The 24307-nt window shown below is 38.0% G+C and overlaps 1 protein-coding gene and 1 long non-coding RNA gene across 2 annotated transcripts in view; one reads left to right on the top strand and one right to left on the bottom strand.

Moving 5' to 3' along the window:
- The window catches only part of LOC103096313 (uncharacterized), a 45674-nt gene extending 39151 nt beyond the window's left edge, over nt 1–6523 (top strand). Inside the window, exon 3 of the long non-coding RNA XR_472483.3 lies at nt 5901–6523. This is a non-coding gene — a long non-coding RNA (uncharacterized LOC103096313). The remainder of the gene's footprint in view (nt 1–5900) is intronic.
- The window catches only part of EEA1 (early endosome antigen 1), a 140504-nt gene extending 121200 nt beyond the window's left edge, over nt 1–19304 (bottom strand). Inside the window, exon 1 of the mRNA XM_007503209.3 lies at nt 19096–19304. Within this exon, the coding sequence (XP_007503271.2) occupies nt 19096–19119 (24 nt within the window). The 5' untranslated portion in view covers nt 19120–19304. The remainder of the gene's footprint in view (nt 1–19095) is intronic.
- Nucleotides 19305–24307: the final 5003 nt, after the last annotated feature.

Consider the following 24307-nt stretch of genomic DNA (forward strand, 5'->3'; position numbering starts at 1 on the left):
ATATACCTCTGGTAACTTCAACTCTCAGACTTCACCACTGGATACCCCAGTGGTATATAGTCATTGATGGCAGATAGCCACTAAGGAAGTGGACCTGGAGACCTCAACTCTTCTCTTATTACTTCATCACAAGAGGGATGTGTCTTTGCTTCAACCCAGAAGAAGCCAACACATTTAGGTATCTGGAGTCCAACAAGGCAGCTAGAGCAATGGGTCATGGTTTTTCCTGACCTTAATCCTTTATACTTTTAAGATCTAAACAAAAGATGAGAGGACCCAACTCAGTTTCATAGCCTGGGGGAGAAACTGTTTCAGCCCAACTTTAAAATTAGATTTGGATGGGGAGTGGGGGAAGGAAAAATTAATTCACAAAATATCCCAATTCATTATTAATTTTCCAAACAATTTAAATGTTCAAAGGCCTTCCAGAGCCATTACCTCAATGAGTTATTATTTCTTTACTCTATAGTTCTTTTTAGGTAGTTATTATCATCCTCATTTTACAAGCAAAGAAACTAAGATACAGAAGAATAAAGTAGTAATTTGCCTCTAGTTTTATCAAGTACAATGTATCAATAAAACAATGAAACATAAGTAACAAGAACATCAATTACAGGAAAATACATGTAAAGAAGCAACTAGTTGAAACTGTTTCATATAATAATCAATAACAAATGGCTTTTTTAATACATCAAGACATGAAAACTTCAAAAACACATTAGTCTGACAGGCAAGATGGGCGAAAATCAATGGAATATTCTACATCACTATGAAATTGTAGATATTTTAAGCTTCTAAAACCAATGATTGCTGAAACAGATGTGGAAAATATGAAGATTATCTCATGTAAAAGCAAAGAAACCCATATCCCAGAACCAAAGGAAAATAATAGCCTTGTCTACTGAAAAAGAAACTGTTGTTTTTTACTAAACAATTTTCAACAAATATTGTAGGAAAGGAATTTAAAATGTCAGTCATATTTGCATCTCTAAAGAACCAATATGTCAAAGTAAACCAATCTTTCTGAAAATTCTAACTTAAGTCAAATTGAAATGTATACATATAAGGATTCCTTAAAGGCCTATTTAATGAGGGGTGGCTAGGTGGCTCAGGGAATAGAAAGAGCCAGACCTGGATCCTAGAGGTCATTCAAATCTGGCTTCAAACACTTCCTAGCTGCCCAGTGACCCTGGACAAGTCACTGAACCCCAATTTGGCTAGCCCTTACCACTCTTCTGCCTTGGCACCAATTTCAATTCTAAGATGGAAGCTGAGGGTTTTTTAAAAGGCCAACTGATAGAAACAGGAATTCAATCCAATTAGTATTTACAAAGGCCCTATAAAGTATCCAACACTGCACTAAGTGTTGAGCAGAATACAAAAACAATTATCAGGTACAGCCCCTACCTTCAAGGAGTTCTATCTCACTGAGTAACCAGACATGCACACACAGAACAATCCACAACCCAAATTATTCAAGAGTCCAAAGTTCTATTTTCTTGTTTCCTCTTTTCTGCCACCTCATGCTCCTAGCTTCTTTTTCCTGACTGTCTTTCATTCTTTTTCTTAATTTTTTCACTATATAATAAATTCACTTTTTAGGGTTTTTTTTTTTATATTTCTGAAACTGGAAGCCATCCATCCTAATGATAAGGCATTTATTTCCATTGCATCAGTAACTGAAACATTAGAGAGTAGAATTCTTACCTCAATGTGCTTTATAAATACTCATTTTATTTTTTCATCAACTCTTGGAGATAGGTGCTATTATTATCCTCACTTTACAGATAAGGAAACTGTGGCACAGAGAGGGTAAGTGCCTTGGTAGTAAGTATCTGAAGCTAAATTTAAACTCGTCTTCTGACTCCAAGTCAAGCACTCTATCCACTGAGCCACCTCAATGCATTTCTGCTCTTTACTAATCATATAATCTTCATTTGAGGCAAGTCACAAACTGTTACAATCAATGTAAAATATGAGGGGCCATGATACATTATTTAAATTTCTATGATTAAGAAAAGTTCTTTAATTATGAAAATATATAGTGAATACCTTTGAGTTGGCAATAGCACATGTTCACTGAATTCAATACATCCATACATGTATTTTTCAAAGTTTTTTTAAAGTTTAAAACCCTTAACCTTCTTAAAAATGATACTAGGTACCAGTTCCAAGGCAGCAGAATGTTTCAGGGCCTGGCAATTGGGGTTAAGTGACTTGCCCAGGGTCACATATGTTAGGGTAAAATTAGGGTTGTTGACTGAATATATCATACTAGTGGTCACCAGGGATTAAAATTCAAACCCAATAAAATACTCAAGTAAATTTGGGGGTTTTATGGTGTTTTAATTACAATAGAGGGAAGAAATTAAGAAGAGAAAGAGAAAAGGGAATTGGACTGTTCTGGCAAGCCAGATAGGAGTTGGAGGTAAAGGAAAGGAGGAAAGGAGGAATTAGTCACCTCACCAAGGTCACTCACCTAACTCACACTACTTCTCCCAGTCACCTCACTGGCAAGCCGCAAATGCCAAAACCCGACAAGAGCTGCAAGCATGCCAAAACACCACCCAGTGCTCCCCATGCTGCCAACAGAGCCCAACATCAGAAGCAAGCGAGCAAGAGGAAGGGACATGAAATATATAGACCTTTTACATCACTTTCTGGGTCTAACATGTATCAGTGGTAGCTTAAGCTTGACTTAGGACAGCCCAGGGGGTCTGTCAGTTGTTTCTTATTTGTCACTTATTAGCACATGTCATTCACAGGCCATCTTCGACACTTAATCCTTAAGTAAGGGTATATACATTCCTGGTTGCTAGAATTTCTAAACACTAAGCAGGGTGGAGTAAAACTAAAATTCACACATGTATAGGAAGTGTTTGAGACCAAATGTAAACCAGGACATACCATATCTAGGTCTGGCTCTCTACCCATTGACATACCTGACTGCCCCGATCTATACATATTTAATATTACTTGAAGGAAAATTAACTGAAGGAAAATATATTGCTACCAAATGTACGATATTATGGTATGGTACCTAATATTTTATTCAGTTTTAGAAGTCTATGAAATTGAACCATTAATCTGGCATCTGTTATTTCCATTTTTAAGGGGGAAATATTATAAAAGATAAATTAAATAAAAGAATTGTAAAGAACATTTAATAAGTGTTCTCTTTTTAAAATATTATAAATAAAACATATTGTTAAAATTCATTAAAACTGCCTGTAATCGTATTCAAATTTATCCTGTAATCTAATAAGCAATCCAATCAATCCAGAGTCTTTTGTGAACACTGAAAAATTATATTTAAATACACCATTTCATTTATCTGGGATCACTAAAGGAAAAAGTAATTTTTTTCCTCTTTTTTAGAGAAGTATGATCACATTAAACAGAATTTTTAAAATCTTTCTAGAAATCTTTCTAAAATGAATTACAAATTTCTTTCCCTTCTTAAGTATAATAATGAAATAATTAACTTCTTTTCTAAAAGACTCAAGATCATAATTATAAATGCTGATTTACTGTAATGCAGTGAGACCATCAGAGGCAACTGAGACACATAGCACTATTTGCTACAGACAGGTAGAAGTGAGTTATTCTATTTGTATTCCATCTGTTCTCTTAATGTCAAGTTGTCAGTTATAACTTTACTTGCCACTAAAATCGCTTTCCCCAAATGCTAAACCCACATCTTACCATTTAATCTTTATCAAATGAATAAATGTATGAGTAAAAGCTTCTAATTTACCATCAACTAGACACCCATTTAATCAAATTTGGTAGCATTATGTCTGAAATTAAAATAAATGTTCCCTAAATGTGAAGCTAACTAGATCTTCAAGGAGTACAATACGACATCTATTTTGGTTGTTCACATTTATTTCCCAGTGTTTAGTGTGTTTCAGAGAACTGAATTTACTAAATAAATGGCTTCCAAATAAACAAAGTATAGTTATATGCCTTTGAGTCATTTCATATTATTATAGAAAGGCATTTATGCTCTTTATGTTTCTCTGAAGGCAAAGAAAAGTAAATCATAGTTGTTTTCTTTCCTATCCATAAAAAAAAAAAATTAATGGCCATATACTGATAGTTAGCAAGATAATCTCACATAGCCATGTAAAAAATGGATTTTGAATAGTTTGAGGAAATCAGACACTTAACTAGGTCAGTAAAGGAGATTCTATATGACTAACACTATCCTCTTACTTCTCAGATGTAGTGCAGCATAGCAGAGCGTGAAAAGTCATGGAGTTCAAGTGCAACCTCTAACACATTCCAATTTGTGTGACCATGGGTCAGTCATTTTACCTCAATGCCTCTCTGGCAGCTCTCCAAAACTATAACAGTGTCCTACCATGACAAAATTACAGATCCAAAATACTACCCAGCAAAAAAATAAAAAATAAAAAATAAAACACCACAGAATATTTATTAAATACCAATTTTCACATGAGCTGATAATTGGCAGATACATAATAAAAAACTAAATTCAGGCACTTGGTTTCTATAGGGAAAATTAGGGAGAGGGATATTGAAAGCATTATGGAAGCAAATACATGAGTAATTTTTGACAACTTTTATTTAATGTTAATGATTTTATGATACCATCAAACATCAGAAAATATATGATTACATAGTTAGTGAATATAGAGTATAATCAAAGAAATGCTTCTGTAAACCTTAAAATTCCTTAGACTTATAAATGTTGGAAATTTCACCATTGGGATATTTCATACTTGGAAAATTTCTTACTGATAGTCTATTGGAATGGGAACCCCATTGGCATGGGAGGTTCCTCCTCTTCCCTTCTTAAGATTACTTTAGGACAGAAACCTTTTGCTGAACAATGGAAAGGACTTTGACCTATGCTTAAGCATAGAACAGGAATTTCTTTGAGTCATGATTGATTTTAGAATTGATATAATGGAGATACTTGGAATCAATCTCCACCCTATTCAGTCCTAACAGGATTGAGTAAGGGCTGCAGCATAGATCAAAATTTAATTATTCCAATCTCTACCCTACTCAGGTTAACAGGATTTAGAAAGGGCTGTAGCAAAGGATCAAAGATTTAATTATTTGAAAATATGACCTTCAACAGACATGTGCAAAAGCCAGAGACCTCTGGGCGGTCCTGGGTTTAAGCTAGAGCCTCCATTGGCACAGGGAAATTGATGGACAGGTGATTGGTAGATGTGAGGACTGAGGGGAGGCAACTTGGATGGTTTCCTTAAAGATAGGGGAGTCTGAAGACTCGAGGAGGGGGGTTGAGAAGTTGGTCGGTGTGGTTGGTGTGTGCTCTGAGAAGCTTGCTCTGAAGGAAGCTGAAGGTGGGGGCTCTGAGACTGTTTCTCCATTTTGGTCACGTGAGTAATAGGGACTGATCTCCTTTCTTTGCCCCAGCTATCTAAGGGCTTGGGCCTTTTGGCCCAGCCTAAACAGAAGGGGTATTTAAGCCCTATTCCCTTCTCTCCCTTTTCTCTCTCTCTATCTCTAATTACTTTCTCCTATTGTAATTAAACTCCATAAAAGATTGACTGCTGACTTAAGTTTTCATTTAGGAATTACATAGCTGAATTCCTTGGCGACCTTAAATTAATATATATCAGTCTTTTAAAGTGATTTCCTTGTCACACTTCATTATATTTTCCTAAATGTCAAAATGAGATTATCCAAAAATATATAGCATTTTGTGTGCAATGGCAAAAATAAATAAATTTTAGTTTTAACAAAGCTATAGCTATAAAAATATTAATAAAAAAGGACACAATAAATATTTTTAATTTCCATTTAGAGCACAACATAGAGAACTGGTGATTATTTTTTATATTTATGAACTTTGTATTTATAATGCTTTAGGTACAGAAAGTCTTTCCTCCAACTATTAGGTACTATAAGAATGGCAAGGGGACCTGGATAGGATCCTGCATGTTTGATGGACAAGCAGCTTGGTGGCAGATGACAGAGAGTAAAGGATTGTGAGAAGTGTGAGCTGAGGCCAAGTTCAGAACTTCCAGCTCTGGAAGGGGAAGAGAGAAGACTTTTTCTGGGTGGCTGAGGGGATCCGAAGTCACGAGAGGGAGAAGAGCCAGAATTTCCTGCCTATCTGTGAACCTGTTTCCATCAAAGAATTTTCTACTACCTTTCCTCATCCTCCTACAAAAACCCTTGACTTGGAAGGAGTTTGGTTTGGACTCTCTCATCAGAGCTAGCCTACCTACTCCCTTCTGGGTCTCCCTTTTGCTGTCTTTGAATTTGATAATAATTTGGACTTAGAGAGATAAAGAGATATTAACTTAGAAATAAAGAAGACTGACAGCTGGAAGGAGGCAGAATCCTTTGGTACTCAGATTCAAACCTCAAGATCCTGCTGTTGGGGGGTTTAGCTTGTCAGGGGATCCTTTTCCCCTTTCCCATCAATACCTTCCTTTCCCTTTTCCAAAATAAATCTTAGTTAAGTCAGATCTGGGTTTGGCCCATCTTCATTAACAGAAAGAGGTTGAGAGATAAATGACAGAATCCAAGGAGTAAATCCTGTCCCATTTATGACAAACTACACCTGGTCTGCCATCACCATCCATAGAAGAGGGCTTGACTACAAATCCTTTGCTCTGAAACAGCTGTCTGGGACATAAAGATCTTTCCCTGCAGTTGTGCCTACGTTGGAACTCCAGGGATATAGTTTGTAAAAATATCCAGTGGAAAGAGAGATAGGAAAGTTTCTTTCTGTCTCTCCAAGGTTGTCTCAAGCTCTGGTGTTGGCTATCCCCAGGGAAGGAGAGATCTTGCCATCTTTCCTTCTATCCTTCAGCTTACACCTCAGCATCCATATTCCCCTAACCTCAATTTCCCTCAACTGTTTCACTGGAGTTTACATCTTTCCAATGAGACAAACCATTCAACCCATCACCATTTTAAAAGAGAAGGGGAAGAGTCATCACCTTTCTCTTTAACAGTACCCAGGTAGATGTTGGGAATAGCTACAAAGATGAAAAAATAACATTCCCTGAATTCAAGGAATTTAAAATCTAAAAAGTAGACAAGGCAGTACAAGGCAGGATACAAAGGGACAAAGATCTGTTCAAGATAATGTGTACTAAGAGAGGATCATCATAAGCTTGGAAAAGAGAGAAGACAGTGAGCATTCAGGAAAGATCTTCATGGAAGTTAGCTCCTGAGCTAGGAGGGGTTAGATCCTGTGCACAGGTCATGAGGAACAGTTGCAAAGGGGGGCAAGGGCCTTAAGACAGATGGGAAAGAGATGACTTCAAGGTTTCAAGAAAAAAAATAAATCCAACTAAGTAGTTAGTAGGACTTAAAGAGTTAGAGGCAGCAAATGTAAACAAATCTTTTAAAAAATCTGGCAGTGAAGGGGATAAACAAATAGGAAAGTCACCAGAGTGGGCAGCAGGGTCAAAGAAAAGTCTTAATTTAGGATAAGAAGACTGAGCCCTAAAAATACTGGATAAGAAAGCACTGAGAAAAGGAGAAAAAAGGGTACCTACAGGGAAATGGGCAAGGGGAAGCACAGGAATGGAATGAAAATGGTGGGAAATCCTGTTTCACTGATGAATGGATATCATTGATAAATGCTTCCATAAGAGAAGAAAGATATTCTCAAAAGGGAGATGGGGCCTTACAATGGGTATAATCAGCAGAGACTTGATACACAAACCACTCATCCTGCCTCAGATGAAAGGGAATCAGAACTCTTTAAGGCAATGAACACCCAAAAAAGTTGGTAGGGCACTGATCCAGGGAGAGTTCTTACTTTACTTCTTTTTTTTAAACCCTTACCTTCCATCTTAGTTATTGATTCTAAGGCAGAAGAACAGTAAAGGTTAGGCAATGGTGATTAAGTGACTTGCCCTGGATCACACAGCTAGGAAGTGTCTGAGGCCAAATTTGAGCCCAACTGTCTCCAGGCCTGACTCTCTAACCACTGAGTCACCTAACTGCCCCCAATCCAGGGAGATTTCAAGTCAAGTCACATTGGGGGAGAAAATGGCCACTGGGAGAGTAAAGTTCAATAATCAAATGAAACATTACTTGGGGGGGGTGGGGGGGGAGACACAGATCGTAACACAAAGTGGCAAGAGATTCCAATGCCCTTATTTTAGGTAAAGACAAGCTTAATAGAAAGGTAAAAAAAGGAAAAATACAGAACTTAACAAAAAACAAACTGGAGCTAGAAGACTTATGGCATCTTCTAAATAGGGCTGCTAAAGAATATACATATTTTTCAGTACTACATGGATTTCTTATAAAAAAAAGTATGTATTTTAGATATGTAGAATAGATATGTTGCAAACATTGACAAAAAAGACAGAAAACATATCATTCTTTATAAACTACAATGAAATAAAAATAGTACACTTCAGGGAGCACAAACAAATGACATACACAAATAGAGTATTAACTGTGAAATTGTTTTTTTAAACCCTTACCGTCCATCTTGGAGTCAATACTGTGTATTGGCTCCAAGGCAGAAGAGTGGTAAGGGCTAGGCAATGGGGGTCAAATGACTTGCCCAGGGTCACACAGCTGAGAAGTGTCTGAGGACAAATTTGAACCTAGGACCTCCTGTCTCTAGGCCTGGTTCTCAATCCATTGAGCTACCCAGCTGCCCCCAACTGTGAAATTTTTAATGAATGGATCAAACAAATAATAGAAACAATAGTTGTTAAAATTTTTAAGGAAAGCTAAAGAGTTTTTTTAAGATATGAAAGAATGAATTTAAAAGAACTCACAATGTGAGAAATATGACCTGATAAACTAAGAAATTAGGTCATTTTCTGAGTATGGGGGGGATAAAGATAGAGTTGAAGATGAAAATAGTAGAGCGATTTAGAATGACTTCCTTGAAGAATGAAAAAGCGAACAAGTAAGAAATGATTAAAAAGTTGGCCTTGCAGCAATTGAGGGTGAAACAAAGGCTTGAATAGACAAATTTATAGTGGATCCCATAAGCATGGCTTCATGACTTCCTCTCACAATGTCTGGTAACCCAGTAACAAGAGAGAAGGTGGCTGGTGGCAGCTACTCAGGGTTGGTAATTAGGAAGGCATAAATAGTTGCTTATAAAGGGACCTAAAATTTCAAGGGCAGCAATCAATGAAAGCTGAAATCCCATTAAGAAAGATTTGGTAGAGAGATATATAAAGCCAGGAAAAAAAGTTAACGCACAGGGAGGATAAGCTGACTTTGAATCCCAAAGATTATGATCTTGATCTTGACAAAGAGCAAATTCAGGAGAAATGATATTGTGGGAGATACAGAAAGACATGAGAAAGTAGTCCTTTCTTGCTTTTACTTTTACTTTCTTTTACTAGAAGGGTAATATTTTTGACCAGAATTGAAACAGGTAGACATTAATGAATAATATTGAAAAGGAACACATTTGGATATAAGCAATAACACATAGAAAATGTGAAACATGCTGGTCTAGAGCACTATAAATTCATACTAACTTTAACTGATCTCTTGATGCTGGTTATTAAGGAGATGAATAAAAGAATTCCCACATTCCTTATAGTATAGTTGTTATGCCAAACTTTTTCCATTCTCCTCAAAACCCAACTCAGAATATGATCCCACTTTAAACTTTACTAACAAGGTAGAAATTATTACACAAAATTTTCTCTCCTCTAAATATCATTTTCCTTTCATTTTTTTTCTCTTCTCTTCTCTCAAATTAAGGCATTCTTATTTCCCAGGCTATATTTTCTTCTTGTATCCTAAATGTTATTCCCTCCCTTCTCTAGGGCCTAGTTCCTTCATTTATGCTTTCCTCCAACATCTTCAGTTTCTCCCCCTCCAATGGCTCTTTCCATTCTGCCTTTGAACATGTTCCCCAATCAGAAAGAAATAACACTGCACTAGTCTTTGATGTCCCCATTAGCTACCATCTTAGTACTAAACCCTAACTATACTTCAAGGCATAATTAAAAATCCTATCTCTTCCATGTAGTAAAAAAATTTCAAGAAGAAATTCTCTTCTCCCTCTAGATTCTGATGGCATTTACTTTCTGTGCTATTCATTTTGTATTTAATTACTTCGTATTATTAGTAATTTTTCATAGATAAGTATATATGTACACATACCAATGTATGTACACATACACATCATACCTTCCTCAAGGACAGAGATTATCTACCAATTTTATCACTCAGAGCCCACCACTATAAGGGACTTCATATATTGAGTAATTAAACCTATAAATCATTTGTAGGAAATACAAATAAATACAATATGAACAGAGAATCAATACCAGAGTAACAAGAAATGAAGTTGGGAGAATGAAACAAATTGATGTAGGTTATTAATGTTAACCTGTGAAGCACAATCCTGAAAAGATTTTGAGTTAGGCTTTTCTCACAACCATACAAAGTAGGTAGGGTTTTATCCCTACTTTACAGATGAGAATATTGATGACGTTGGGAAGGTTAAGGGACTTTCCTATGATTCCATTAATGCATCTGCTGTGTCTGATGCAAGATCTAAAATCAAGTCTCTTCTCACTCCAGGTCCTACCTTTTATTCCCACTATGCCAGCCTGCCTCTCTAGGCTTAATTACCAAGACCCTTTTTTTTGAGGTATGGACTTCCAGGCCAGCTTCCTTTTCCACTCCACCACACTGCCTCGATAACAAAATAGTGATGCAATATTAATAAGTCTTGAACAACAGACTGGTAGAATGAAATATGTAAATAACACTGTTCTTAGCTATTATTATGATACATTAGAGTTTTTAAAAGGCCAGAGGTAGGAAGACCATCTTTGTTGTGGTAATTTCCTCCATAAATAACAGATTAGGCCAAGGTAAGAGTTGTAAAAAAGTGGAAAGGAAAGCACAGATCCAATATATTTTCTAGAAAAGCAATTAGCTAAATAGTGTGATGAAGTAAAAATAGAGAACAAAAAAGACCCCTCCAAAAAATAATAAATCTCTAGTTTTTTAAGCCCTATGGCACAAGAAATCTGATAAGAAAAAAAATGCTAAAAGTGAATGAAAAATACAACAATTCAAACTGTATCCCCAAAATACTCAGAATAAGGCTCTCCTGTGTCCTGAGAATCATAATAATAAGTTAACAACAATAACTAACATTTCCATAGAGCTTTAAGATTTACAAAGAGTTTTACATATGCTATCTCAATTGATCCTCATAACCCTAAGAGATAGAAGTCATTACCCTTAGTTAAGAGAAGAGAAAACTAGGGCAGGCAGCAATAAAATGGCTTCGTGGTTCGTGACTTCAACTTAGACTGACTCCTGTACTACTTCATTGGGTAAATGAAAAGGCTGACTCCCTTCCTAGTTTCCTAAGAGATTAGCTTCCATCTTGGAGGAAACGATGTGGTTACTCACTGCTGGCCCTCCTGGCTGAGGACTAGTATAGGTATTTTCTCCAACCTCTTTCACATTTCTCTACTTCATTGTTTCCCCTCTATTTTGTTAAATAAATTTGTGACTTTAGCTATAATAACTTTGGTGACCACATTATTTCATATATTTTTAAGTCCAATCACTAAATTTTCATTCAGTATATCTAATTCAGTATATCTAAAACATAACTCAATATCTTCTTCCCACCCTTCCCCCAAACTCTACTGTCCTCTGAAGTTCCTATTTTCTGCCCAACCATTGTCCCAGTCCAAAAACCACATTTTTTCTCTCTTTATAACATGTCTCTCATACATCTCCTTCCCTCCTTACTTATAAGGTCACCACTTAACTTAGGACTTACCCTAGGACAACATTCTGACTGGCCTCCCTAACTCAGGTTTCTCCCCACTCTAATTCATACTTCATTCAGTCACCAAAGTGATTTTTCTTTTCTTTTTTTAATAAAAACTCTTACCTTCCATCTTGGAATCAATACTGTGTATTGGCTCCAAGGCAGAAGTGTGGTAAGGGCTAGGCAATGGGGGTTAGGTGAATTGCCCAAGGTCACACAGCTGGGAAGTGTCTGAGGCCAAATCTGAACCTAGGACCTCCCATCTCTAGGCCTGACTCGAACCTAGCTGTCCCCCAAAGTGATTTTTCAAAAGCACAGATCTGATCATTTAATCCTCCTGCTCAATAAACTCCAGTACCTCTTGGTTACCTCTCAGATCAAATATTAAAATCCTCTGTTTGGCATGTAAAGTTCTCCACATCCTGGTCTTTTCCTACCCTTCTAGTTTTCTTACATTTTAGTCCATTCTAGATAGTCTCTGGTCCAAAGGCAATGATTTTCTTACTGTTTCTTACACCCAACAATGCATGTCCCCACTCTGAATCTTTTTAATAGCTGTACCCCATGAATGGAATACTCTCCCTCTCAACTTTTCCCTGATTCTTAAGGACAAGAATGATATTGTATTTTGCCTTTGTTTCCTCAGAACCAGACCCAAAGTGCTTAATAAACAGCTGTAGAATATTTAGGTCCTCCTTTGTTTCTAATGAGAAATAAAAAGTTTTGACCATCTGATACTGCTTTGAAATAAGGAAGTAATACTCATGGAAAATATACAACCCTCCTTCAAGTATATTATGCTTGTCTTAGTATCTGAAGGAATACTTTTTTTAAAAAAATTCTTACCTTCTATGAGCCATCTAGCTGCCCCTTATTTATAAACAATGATGAACTTTTTTGTGGGTAGGAAAATTACTTCAAGTTACCAAAAAGCACAATATATTTATAGTGAAAAGAGCACTACATAAACTGACTCAAAATCTCAAAACTTGGAGTTTAAATACTGGCTCTACTAATAGGCTATGTGACCTTTGGCAGTTAACTTCCCTAGTTTCCTCATCTACTAACTACCTCAAAGAGTTGTAAGGAACAAATGAGACTATATATCAACTACCATTTCTTTCCTGCCTACCATGTCCAGATACTGTGTTATATGCTGGTCATACCAAAGAAGAAATGAAACCATCTCAGCTTTTGAGGTGCTAATAAAATTGCTATAGTAAGCTGGAAAAGCACAACAGAACTAAAGGATAATGTTGGATAGTCATGAATCAATCAATTAAAATCTGTTTGCTGAAGAAATTCTACAAAAAGAATGGTAGCTTCACAAATTAATGGTAAATCATCTTAGGGATAGAGAAAGAATAGTCAATGTTCCATTAGACCTCAGGATGTCAGAGATGCTGTATCAGAGATCTTAAAAAAATACTCTCCATGATAAACATTTCATTTGAATCCTTTCCACTATGTTAAGAACTTTGAATCCCATGGGGACCTTCTGGATTCAAATTTGAAAATCATCTACATCATTTTACAAGTCAATATTCTTCAAATACCCTTGCTCCACAGCAACTTCTGTTTGTACCTCTCACACACATAGGAAAGGCCAAATTCTTTATCTCTTCAACCAAAAGGATTCCGCTGCCCCATTCCATAACTCTGAACTTACTCTGACTGATGATGCTGATACTGTTAATGATGCTAGCACTAACTGACCCTCCATGTTTTCCCAAGCTTTTGGCTGCTCTGGGCCTTACTTCCTCCCTTCCAAATCTCAACCCTTTAATGTTAACTGTTAAACTTTACTTTGTTCTCTTGTGCCATCACAAGTCATCTCTTTCTAGAATAACTTATCCTGAATAACTCCCACTATGGGTGAAATGTTAAAGCATTCTTTTTTAAAATTTCAAATAAAAATATTAAAAATTAAACATCTGTCCAGTAATCCTTTCCAAACCTACCAGAAAAAGAAAACCTTATCACTACTAAATCAAACTTCTCAAGAAACAATGCTCTTGAATACCAAGACATTCTATCCTCCACTCTCCAAGTCTGTCCAAGTTCATATTTGTTGTTTCCATGACACTCTCTCTCATCCTCTGCAAATCAATCCTCTTTTCCTTTTGTCTTCAGTCTTTCCCAACAGCAGGGTCTTCTTTTCTACTGAGTCTAACCTTCTCCTTATATGATCAAAGTATTTAAGATTCAACTTTAGTATTTGACCTTTCAGTGAATAGTCTGAATTAATTTCTTTAAGTATTGACCTATTTGATCTCCTTACTGTCCCAGGGACTTTCAAAAGTCTTCTCCAACAACAAATTCAAAAGTGTCAATTTGGGGGTACTCATATTTCCTTAGAGTCCAACCCTCACAGCCATACACAGCTACTGAAAAAAACCCAACAGATTTGACTACATGGACCTTTGACAGCAAGATGACATCTGTTTTTTTTTTGTTTGTTTAACTGTCCAGATATGCCATCACTTTTATAATAATACTATGCAGTAAATATCAATAGATCAACTCATATAAACAAAAAACTAATAATTTTCAAGATTATAAAGGAATTCTGAGACCAAAATTACTAAACTATTGCCTTCAACCCTAACCTTTATCTTTTAAGAATCTAACCTTTTTCTTTTAAGAACACATGAAAAAGATAAACTAAAAAAGAATATACATGAGGGCAGTTAGGTGACTCAGTGGATAGAACCAGGCCTAGAGACAGAAGATCCTGGGTTCAAATCCAGCTCAGAACACTTCCTAGTTGTATGAGCCTGGGACAAGTCACTTAACCCCCATTTCCTAGCCCTTACCAAACTTTTACCTTGGAATCAATACTCAATATCCTTTCTATGATAGAAAGCAAGGATTTTTAAAAAGAAAAATATATGTAAAAGATCAAAAATTAAATCTAAGGCTCCTGAAAAGAGACTAAGGGAAGTAGTAATTGGACTTTAGTTGGGAAATGCCTCTTTCTCTAGTTAAGGTCATTTGCCTTCCTCCATTCACTATAATAACTAAAGATCACCAGATAGAAGGAAGAGGTCTCTTAGATTACTTTGATGCTTCCAAGGATCTTAGTTCACACCTTTGACCAGCCAGAAAGATCACTGAGGGGAATGGTGAAAGAAGTGTTGATTGAGTGGTTTCAGGAACAATTCTCTCCATGGGTATATGTGCTGAATGACTAAGTGATTTTGTTCCCTTTTATGAAGCAAAATGTTAACTATTACCTTCTCTTGACCCATGTGACTTATCATGTTATGCAATTATTGTTAAAAATTCTATAAAATGTGACTTCACAATGTCCTTAGAGAGATCAATCAACAAATTTTTATTAAGTGCTGAATAAGTGCTAAGCACTACTAAATGCTAGAGATATAGATAAGAGGTAAAAAGCAGTCCTGGCACTCAAGAAGCAATCTTAGGAGGGAGACAAAACATACAAGCAAATATATGCAGGATAAATAGGAAGTAATTAATAAAAGAAACATACCTGAATTAAAAGGGGTTGGGGAAGGATTCTAGTAAAAGAAGGAATTTCAGTTGAGACATAAAAAGAAGCCATGAAGATATGTAGATGAGAGTGGAGGAGAGAAATCATTCCAGGCATGGGAAGGATGAGTAGAGGGGGGAAGTAGGATGTGTAAGAAGACTAAAAAAGGAGGAGGCTGGGTTATTAAGAGTTATAAATGACAAAGTATTTTGTATTTGATCCTGGAGGCAAGAGAGGGCCACTTGGACCTATGCTTTTTTTTTTTTTTAAACCCTTACCTTCTGTCTTACAATCAGTACTATGTATTAGATCTAAGATCAATAAGGGCTAGGCAACTGGGGTTAAGTGACTTGCCCAGGGTCACCCATCTAGAAAGTATTCTGAGGTCACATTTGAATCCTGGATCTCCCATTTCCTGGGCTGTCCCCTCTCTGACCCCCCCCCCCCTTAACTCATTTTTAAGGTTGCAAAGTCACATCATTTTTTAACTCTCCAATGACCTAGGAGAGAGAGTGAGTGGATTTTTTTACCTTTGAGTATTATTACTTTGAACCTGCAACCTACTAAAACCCCCAAGGTTTGGTTTGGTTTTTCCTATGACCTGCTTTATTGCTCCCATCTTGTATCTACTGGTTTTCACCAAATGTGGAACTTATATTTAGACTACCAATTCATCTGTTTGATTTGGTCCATTGTTCTAGGCCATTGGGACTTATGTGGATCAAAATGTGCTTATATTTGTAAATCACTTAGCACAATATTGGGCACATAGTAGGTGCTATATAAGTGCTGGCTATAATAATTGTTATCCTTGAGAATACTTGAAGATGATAGCTACTTTGTATCCTATTCCAATCAGACCACATCTAGAGTACTGTGTCTGGTTTAGGGAATGATATTTTAGAAGAATCAATGACAAGTTGGATGTGAAGACCACTAGGATAAGGTCAGAATCATGATATATCTAAGGAATTGGTGATGTTTAGTCCCAGAGAAGACAAGACTCGGGATGGGATGAAATATGATGGTTTTCTTCAAATATCTGAAAGACTGTCTTGTGGAAGGATAGTTTAGCCATGCTCAGTTCTCAGTTGGCACCAAAAACAACCAATGGCTGGATGTTGCAGGCCTGAGGAGGGGAAGAGGGACCACTTGATGGGCTGCTCTGGGTCAGCAGTGGGGGGGCCAGGTGAGGCTCCCTTCCCTATATGAACTTCCCCAGCTACGGTCACAACATTCTCAGTAATATACAGAAGAACTTAATTACTTGGCTATAATATATGATGTTCTATGAGGTAGAAACCAAACAGAGCTACTGATGGAAAATGAAGAGCTACCTGAAAAGTTCTACGCCCTCTATAATGGATTTGAACTAGAGGTACTAAACAAAGAGGCAAATTTGACCTCACAGGTTCCACCTCAGACTAGGTAGGACTAAACTGTGTCTCTGAATGGCTATACATTTTTTTTTTTTCAAAAGAAAGAGGAGTAGGGCAGTTAGGTGGCTCCATGGATGGAGAGCCCAGGCCTAGAGAAATGAGGTCCTGGGTTCAAATCTAGCCTCAGTCTCTTCCTTGATGTGAGTCTCTGGACAAGTCACCTTTACTGTTCATCTGCCTTGTAACCAAAACACAGTATTGATTCTCAGACAGAAATTAAGGGTTAAAAAAATGTTTACTTAAAAGAGTACTTTTACAGAGGAAATAACATTCATGAGTGAAGTAAAAGGGTCATCAAATAGCACAGTCCTAACAATGCAAAAACCACTGACTCTTCGGTTTATCTTATTACTTCTGATGAGAAATGACAGGTTGTCAAGGGTGGGGTGGAATTAAAATGTTGCCAAGTTATACAGTTTAAAGATTCAAGTTATACCAGTTTGTAAATACCACCTGTTGAGCTTTAAAAAAAAAGTAAACACTAGTTGTCACCTAATTATTGTGTTCTTAATTCAAAAGCATACAGGCAGTTAAAAAAAGATTGTTTCTATGATGACTTAAAATGTCTTTAAGTTCTAAACTGCAATGAGTTATATTTTAATCAAAGTGTAATGGCTAGCTGCAGAAACTTCAAGTTCACAATGGAAATACCCATAATTAACATCAAAAGATTTCAACAAGTTATTCCTCATGTTTTGATAACTTCACAAAACATTTTAACTGTTACCAAGAATTAATTCCAATTTCTTGTTTTCCTTTTGGTATTTCCAAAACCATTTATTTCCTCTTAACAACAATGAAAAACAAAAACAAATAACCTTAATTCCTAACAGTATTAACCTGGACCACTTCAAAACACCCAGAATCTCCTAGCAGTTCTGTCAACATACCTTTCAGAAGGTACTTTTAAGTCCCTAAACATTTTCTTTTCATCATAAACATTTACATAGATCCTAAGCCAACTAATTTTTAGCTACAGAAATAACAGGGGGACAAAAAGCAATCTAAGGCATGAAACAACTGGTTCCTGAAAATTAGCTACATATTACATGTAAATTATACAAAGATGTCTTTACTGTTGAGCAGAAGATTGGATGTGCCCTTATTACCAGAATCCTTTCTTAAAAACAAAAAGGATTTTTTCCAGATTTCAAACATTTTTTTTTAAAGGAGGGTGGAAGGCAGCTAGGTAGCTCAGTGGATTGAGAGTCAAGCCTAAAAGTAGGAGGATGTGAGTTTAAATGTCCTCAGACACTTCCTAGCTGTGTGACTCTAGGCAAGTCACTTATCTCCTACTGCCTAGCTCCTTACTGCCCTTCTGCCTTGGAAACAATACACAGTACTGACTCTAAGATGGATGGTAGTGGTTGAAATAAAAGAGGGATGAGGTTGGGGGAGTAGCCAGCCCTCCAGATTCGAACCAATCTTTTGAAAATCGAATACAGGAAACTATCAATTTTAAACATATTAGTTATTATACTTCCCCTTGATAGATGACTAAGTTTGACATGACACTGACATCGAAAGCCAGCTGGGGAGAAACTAGAACACTCCCTTTTCCATATACTGGATGACTCAACTCTCTTCGATGGCTACCCCCAGCTGAACCACCATGGGGTGCAATCCTGGACGTCTTTTGTCCTCCGAGTGGCTCCACAATGTTTTGGGCTCCCATTTTTTCAGTGGTCTCGGTTAGGTGACAAGCCCCTTCCCAAGGTCTTTGGGGGGGAAGGGGGAAAGAATGAAAGAACCCACGCCTAGGAAGCGCCTCCTGTATACAAAGGCCAGGTTGGAGAGTCCCGGGAGGAGGAGGATGTCCTCGGCACGGGACACGGGTTTAGCATCTGGAGAACGCCTTAGACTTAGTAGATTCGGCTGCGATGGGGGCTGCGGGGAGGGAGGGAGGAGCACGTTGGGCCACCAGGGCACCGGGAAGGGGGAACCAGAAGACCCACGAGCATCGCCCTGAGGGGATGGTGGGGTCGCAGCCGGCCCGGCCACCCACGTGTCCTTTCCAGACTACGGCGCCGAAGGCCTGCGGAGAAGAAAGGGGACCGGACGCTGGACTGCTTGGGGTCGGCAGCCCAAAGGTCATTGGGGGCGGGGCCAGGTGAAACCCCGCCCCCTGTGCTTCTCCTCCTCCACTACCCCCCCCCCCCGACTCCGGCCGCCACGTTCTCAATGACAGCGTAGTAAATACGGCAGCTATAACCGCCAAAGGGAGAGAGGGTCCCAAGCTCGCTCCCAACCCCAACACAAATCCTAGAGTGCGTGCGCCCCGCCCCTCCCCCTCACACCTATGAACGAGCGCGACCCCACCCCGCCCCCCCACGCCGAGGCCTAATCTCTGAGAGTGACAAGCCGGTCCTTGGCCCGCCGCGGCGACGGTTCCTAGCTCTTACCCGCTGTAAAATCCGCCGAAGCATGGTGGAGTTGTGGGCCGGGGCCGGGGCAGGAGGGCGGCGGCCGCTTGGGCAGCCTCCACGGCCCCGCACTCGGCCGGCCAGCGAGGAGGGAGCGCGCAGTCGCGCGGCCACTGACAGCGGGGGCGGGGGCGCCACCTCCCGGCCCCGGGCGGGAAGCGGGAGATGAGTGCTGTCGCCTGGACCCACCTCTGGGAGCGGGGCCTGAGCCAGCGACCAATCCGAGCCGGCTGGTAAAGTGTGTGCCCGCCTCCCCGGGGCGTGGGCGGGCCGCTGATGGACAGGCTAGGGGACCGGGCCTTTGGGCTGACTGGTCGCGGAAAGCTGGGCGTAAGCACGCTCCCCGGCCTCTCCCGGGCCGGGGGCGGGGCCGAAGAGCGGTCGCGGGGTCTATGGACCCGCCAGACTTGTCCTTCCCAGGGGACGCGCGAGAGCTACTATTTCTCAGTAAGGTAGCTTCGCTGAGCAGTGGCAGCGTCCGCGGCCACCCTGACGCTGGCGAGCTACGACCAAGAGCTGATTCCCACCCCCGTAGGGGTCTGTGTCACCCCCCAATGGGGGAACCCCTCCTCCTCCTCACTCCTCCCTTCCCTTTCTGGCTTTCCCTTTCCATTCCCTTCCTGCCTGTCTTGGTGTTGGCAAATCCCAATGCAGCCTTACCCAAAAAAGAAACTGAAGCTGAACAGAAAGGAAGATGAGACTTTATTCACCCGAGGAGAGGAGTTTGGAATTCTACATTTTTTTTAACATAATGGGTTTTTTTTTTCTTTTTTGGACAAAATCTATAATTTAATTGGCATGGGAAATTCCATACAATGCAAATTTCACCAAGCTGTTCTCCGCGAATTTCCTGGAACCCTGATTAATCAAGTGACTTGCTTTGGGTCACGAGGCCAGAATGTGTTAGAGGCGGGACTGATTCCAGAAGTCTACTTCCAGGCCATTTTATTCTTCAAGCCAACTTCCCTCTAATTAAATTGACCCATGTTCTTTAAAATGTTCAACCTTCTTTCAAAGGCCACACTCTGCTTCCTTGGTTCATGATGCTGATATTTGTTCAAAGTTTTGTCCTTAGCCCACCCCACCCCTGTCCCTTACTACCCACATAATCTTAAATCATTAAGCCACTTTGGGACTAGGTTTCTTTCTTTTTTTTTTTTAATGAATTGGTTGAACTAAATATAGATAGCCTCTAAGGCCCCTTCTATTTCTAAATTTATGAACCTATGCATCTCCTCACACATTCCAAAGTTAAGACCTCTCCCTGGACTTCCAGATCAGGATTCCAGCTCTCTAAAGACCAATCATTTTGAATTGAGTCAGCATTTATTAAAAGTAAGTATACCATACAATATGAATATAAATACAAAGAGTAAAAAACGAAGAACATCATCATCTGGATAGTATTTTAAATAGTAAAACTCCACCTCTCTGAAATTACATTTTCTCTTTCCTCTGAAGTAGCTGCCCCTAACATTCCTGTGGATGGCATTCAGTCTCCCATGGGACCTAACCCTGAGTTTTCCTCTTTTTCATCAGGCACCAGTTCTTATGGATTCTATCTCTGAAATAATTCTCATATTTGTTCCCCAAAAACACCTTTCTCCATTCTCAGTGTTCCAATCAACTATGGCAATACTCTCCACCATCTTCCAGGTCTTTCTGTTCTAGATGCCTTTCACTCTAGATTCCCTTTCACTCACCATTTCTAATGGAATGCAAGTTCTATGAGTTTGCACAGTGGGCAGAGCCTGGAGTTAGGATGAAAAAGTTTCCCAAATCCTCAGAAATCTTCCTGCCTCACTATTGTCTCCCCCATTAAGTGTAGATGCTTGAGTATAAAATCCAAGACCTTCCTATAATCCTTTGGTATCACCCTGTAGTTGTGTGACCATGAGCAAATCACTTGGCTGGTTTTCTCAGTTTCCTCATCTGTAAAATTAGCTGGAGAAGGAAATGGCAAACCACTCCAGAAAGAAAACCAAATGGGGGTCACAAAAGCAGATGATGAATCTACCAAACAATAACAAATAATCTTATCTCAGCATTTCTCTCTGATATATATCTTCTATATTGGTCAAATTGGTTCTCTTGCCATCCCTCATCTACATTCCATACTCTCCCAACTCTTGAATGCCTTATACCCTATCCCTCCATTCCTCCTAGTTATGGGAAATTTTACCTAAGCTTTAAACAGTTAAGTGACAGGTCCTCCTTGAAGCTTTCATTGATACCCACTTCCAGTTGGTAATGCTTTCTCCCTCTGATCTCACAGAAGACTGCACTTCTTTGTCCTTTTGAGTCCCTTGGACAGCAAGAAGATCAAATCATTCAATCCTTAAAGAAATTAACTCAGACCATTCAATGGAAAGTCAATACTAAAGCTGAAGCTTAAATATTTTGGCCACATAATGAGAAGGGACTCATTAGAAAAGCCCCTGACAATGGAAAACATTGAATACAAAAAGAAATGGGAGGGCAGAAGATGAGATGGACAGATAGTATCATGGAAACAAATGAACTAGCTTGAACAGACTTCAAGAACAGTGGAGGACAGAAGTTTGGTTTGCTATGGTCCATGGGGTCATGAAGATTCAGACAACTGAACTACTGAACAACTTCTTTAATCTAATTAATCATGTAACATTTTGTATTATAGGTAGGTAAGCTATATTGCCTCTTCTAGACTATAAATTCTAGAAGCTATCAGATTACAGTCTTGGTATCTCCCTCCCTCTGCCTGAAGCTAGTATAATGTTTCCATCCAAGAGGTACTTAATAAATGTTTGTTGAATCAGGTAATAAACATACATTAAATAAGTGTTATGTGCCAAGTAGTCTTATGATATATCTTTGATGTTGATATTATTTCTACTTTATAAATTAAAAAAAAAATCTAATCACAAGACCACTGATCCAGGAAGTCAAGTTCTACTTCTTAGCTTTGACACTAACTAGAATGGGCCCTTGGAAAATACTTCATTTAACTTTTCTGGACCCTGGTTTTTCATAAGTAAGATAAAGAGCTTGGAATAGATGTTCTTAAGACCTCTTCTAGCTCTAAAATCTTTTTAGTATCAACAGAGACTAAACTAACTTTGACCCAGAGACAGAAAGGGAAAAGAATGCATATAAAGTAAATACCTACTATGTGTAAGACCCAATGCTAAGTGGTTCACAAATATAATCTCATTTGATCCTTACAAAAAACTTAGGAGTTTTTTTAATTATAATTATCCAAGATAATTCCATAGGAATGATAATGAAAAAATGGTATCCACTTCCAGAGAGAACTAATGATAATGAAATCTGAGTTTCAATTGAAGTATAATTTCTCACTTTATTTTTTCCCAATATGGTTGATATGAAAATATACATTATTTCACATGAATAATTTATATTATATTGCTTACCTTCTCAAAAAGGAAGGGGATAAGAGAAAGGGAGAGAATCTAGAACTAAAATTTTAAGAAGAAAAGAATGCTAAAAGTAAATAAATAAATTTCTTTTAAACCTGGAACCTAGCTTTTGGGATAAGAACTTGCTGTTTGACAAAACCTGCCAGAAAATTGGAAAACAGTAAGGCAAAAATTAGGTTTGGAACAATATCTCACACCCTATACCCAAGATAAGTTCAAAATGAATATTTGGTTTAAACATAAAAAGTTATATTATAAGTAAATTAGGGGAACATAAAATAGTTTGCCTGTCAGATCTATAAAGAAGGGAAGAATTTATAACCAAACAAGAGATAGAGAACATTACAAGATATAAAATGAATAATTTTGATTATATTAAATTAAAAAGATTTTATACAAACAAAACCAATGAAACCAAGATTAGAAGGGAAACAACAAACTGAGAAATATGTTTCATAATAAATTTCTATGATAAAGGTCTCATTTCTCAAATATGTAAAGAACTAAGTCAAATTTATAAGAATTCAAGTTATAACCTAATTGACAAATGGTCAAGGGATATAAATAGGCAGTTTTCAGATGAAGAAATCAAAGCTATCAATAATCAAATGAAAAAAAATTTCTAAATCACTCTTGATTAGAGAAATTCAAGTTAAAACAACTCTTAAATATCACCTTACCCCTATCAGATTGGCCAATATGTAAAGTAAAAGTAAATGTAAAAAGTAAACTAAAATAAAATGATAAATACTGGAGGGAATGTGGCAAAATTGGGACACTAATGCATTGCTGGTGGAGTTGTGAATTGAGCCAACCATTCTCAATTTGGTTCTATGCCCAAAGGAGTATAAAAGAATGAATATCCTTTGATCCAGTAATACTACTACTAGCTTTGTATCCCAAAGAGATTTTTTAAAATGGGAAAGGACCTGTTTGTACAAAAATATTTACAGCTGCTCTTTTTGTGATGGCAAAGAATTGGAGACTAAAGGGATATCCTTCAATTGGAGAATGGCTAAACAAATTGTGGTACATGTTGGTGATGGAATGCCATTGTGCTATAAGGAATGATGAGCAGAATGATTTCAGAAAGAGCTGGAAAGACCTATGTGAACTGATGCAGAGCAAAATAAGTAGAACTAGGAAAACATTGTACACAGTAACAGCAATATTGTGGAATGAACAGATGTGATAGACTTTGCTACTAACAGCAATCCATTGATTCAGAATAATTCTGAGGAACTAATGAAAAGGAATACTATCCACCTCCAGAGAAAGAACTGTTAGAGTAAGAATGCAGATGGAAGCATATGATTTATCACTTGTTTATTTGGGTGTATGTTTTAGGATTTGGGTTTTATAAGATTATTCACTTACAAAAATGAATAATAGGGAAACACATTTCACATGATAATATATGTATAACCCAGATTGAATTGCTTGTAAGTTCCTAGAGTAGGGAGGGAAGAAAGGAAGGAGACAATTTGGATCATATAATTTTGGAAAATGTGAAATTTTGTTAAGTAAGTAAATAAAAAACCTGGAAGAAAGATGCTATTTATTATTGAGGAAATTGAGGAAGCAGGTAGGGGTTACATGACTTGACCAGGATCATACAGTGTTTGAGAGTGAATTTGAACTCAGATCTTCTGGACTCCAGACCCAGCACTCTATTCACTGTGCCACCTAACATGACTCACAGAACTTGACAAAACTTGCATTCCATAGATATGCAGAACCTATTAAGCTTGGCACCTAATTAACAAGAATAA

This window comes from Monodelphis domestica, chromosome 5 (assembly GCF_027887165.1).
Source record: "Monodelphis domestica isolate mMonDom1 chromosome 5, mMonDom1.pri, whole genome shotgun sequence".
NCBI classification, from domain to species: domain Eukaryota; kingdom Metazoa; phylum Chordata; class Mammalia; order Didelphimorphia; family Didelphidae; genus Monodelphis; species Monodelphis domestica.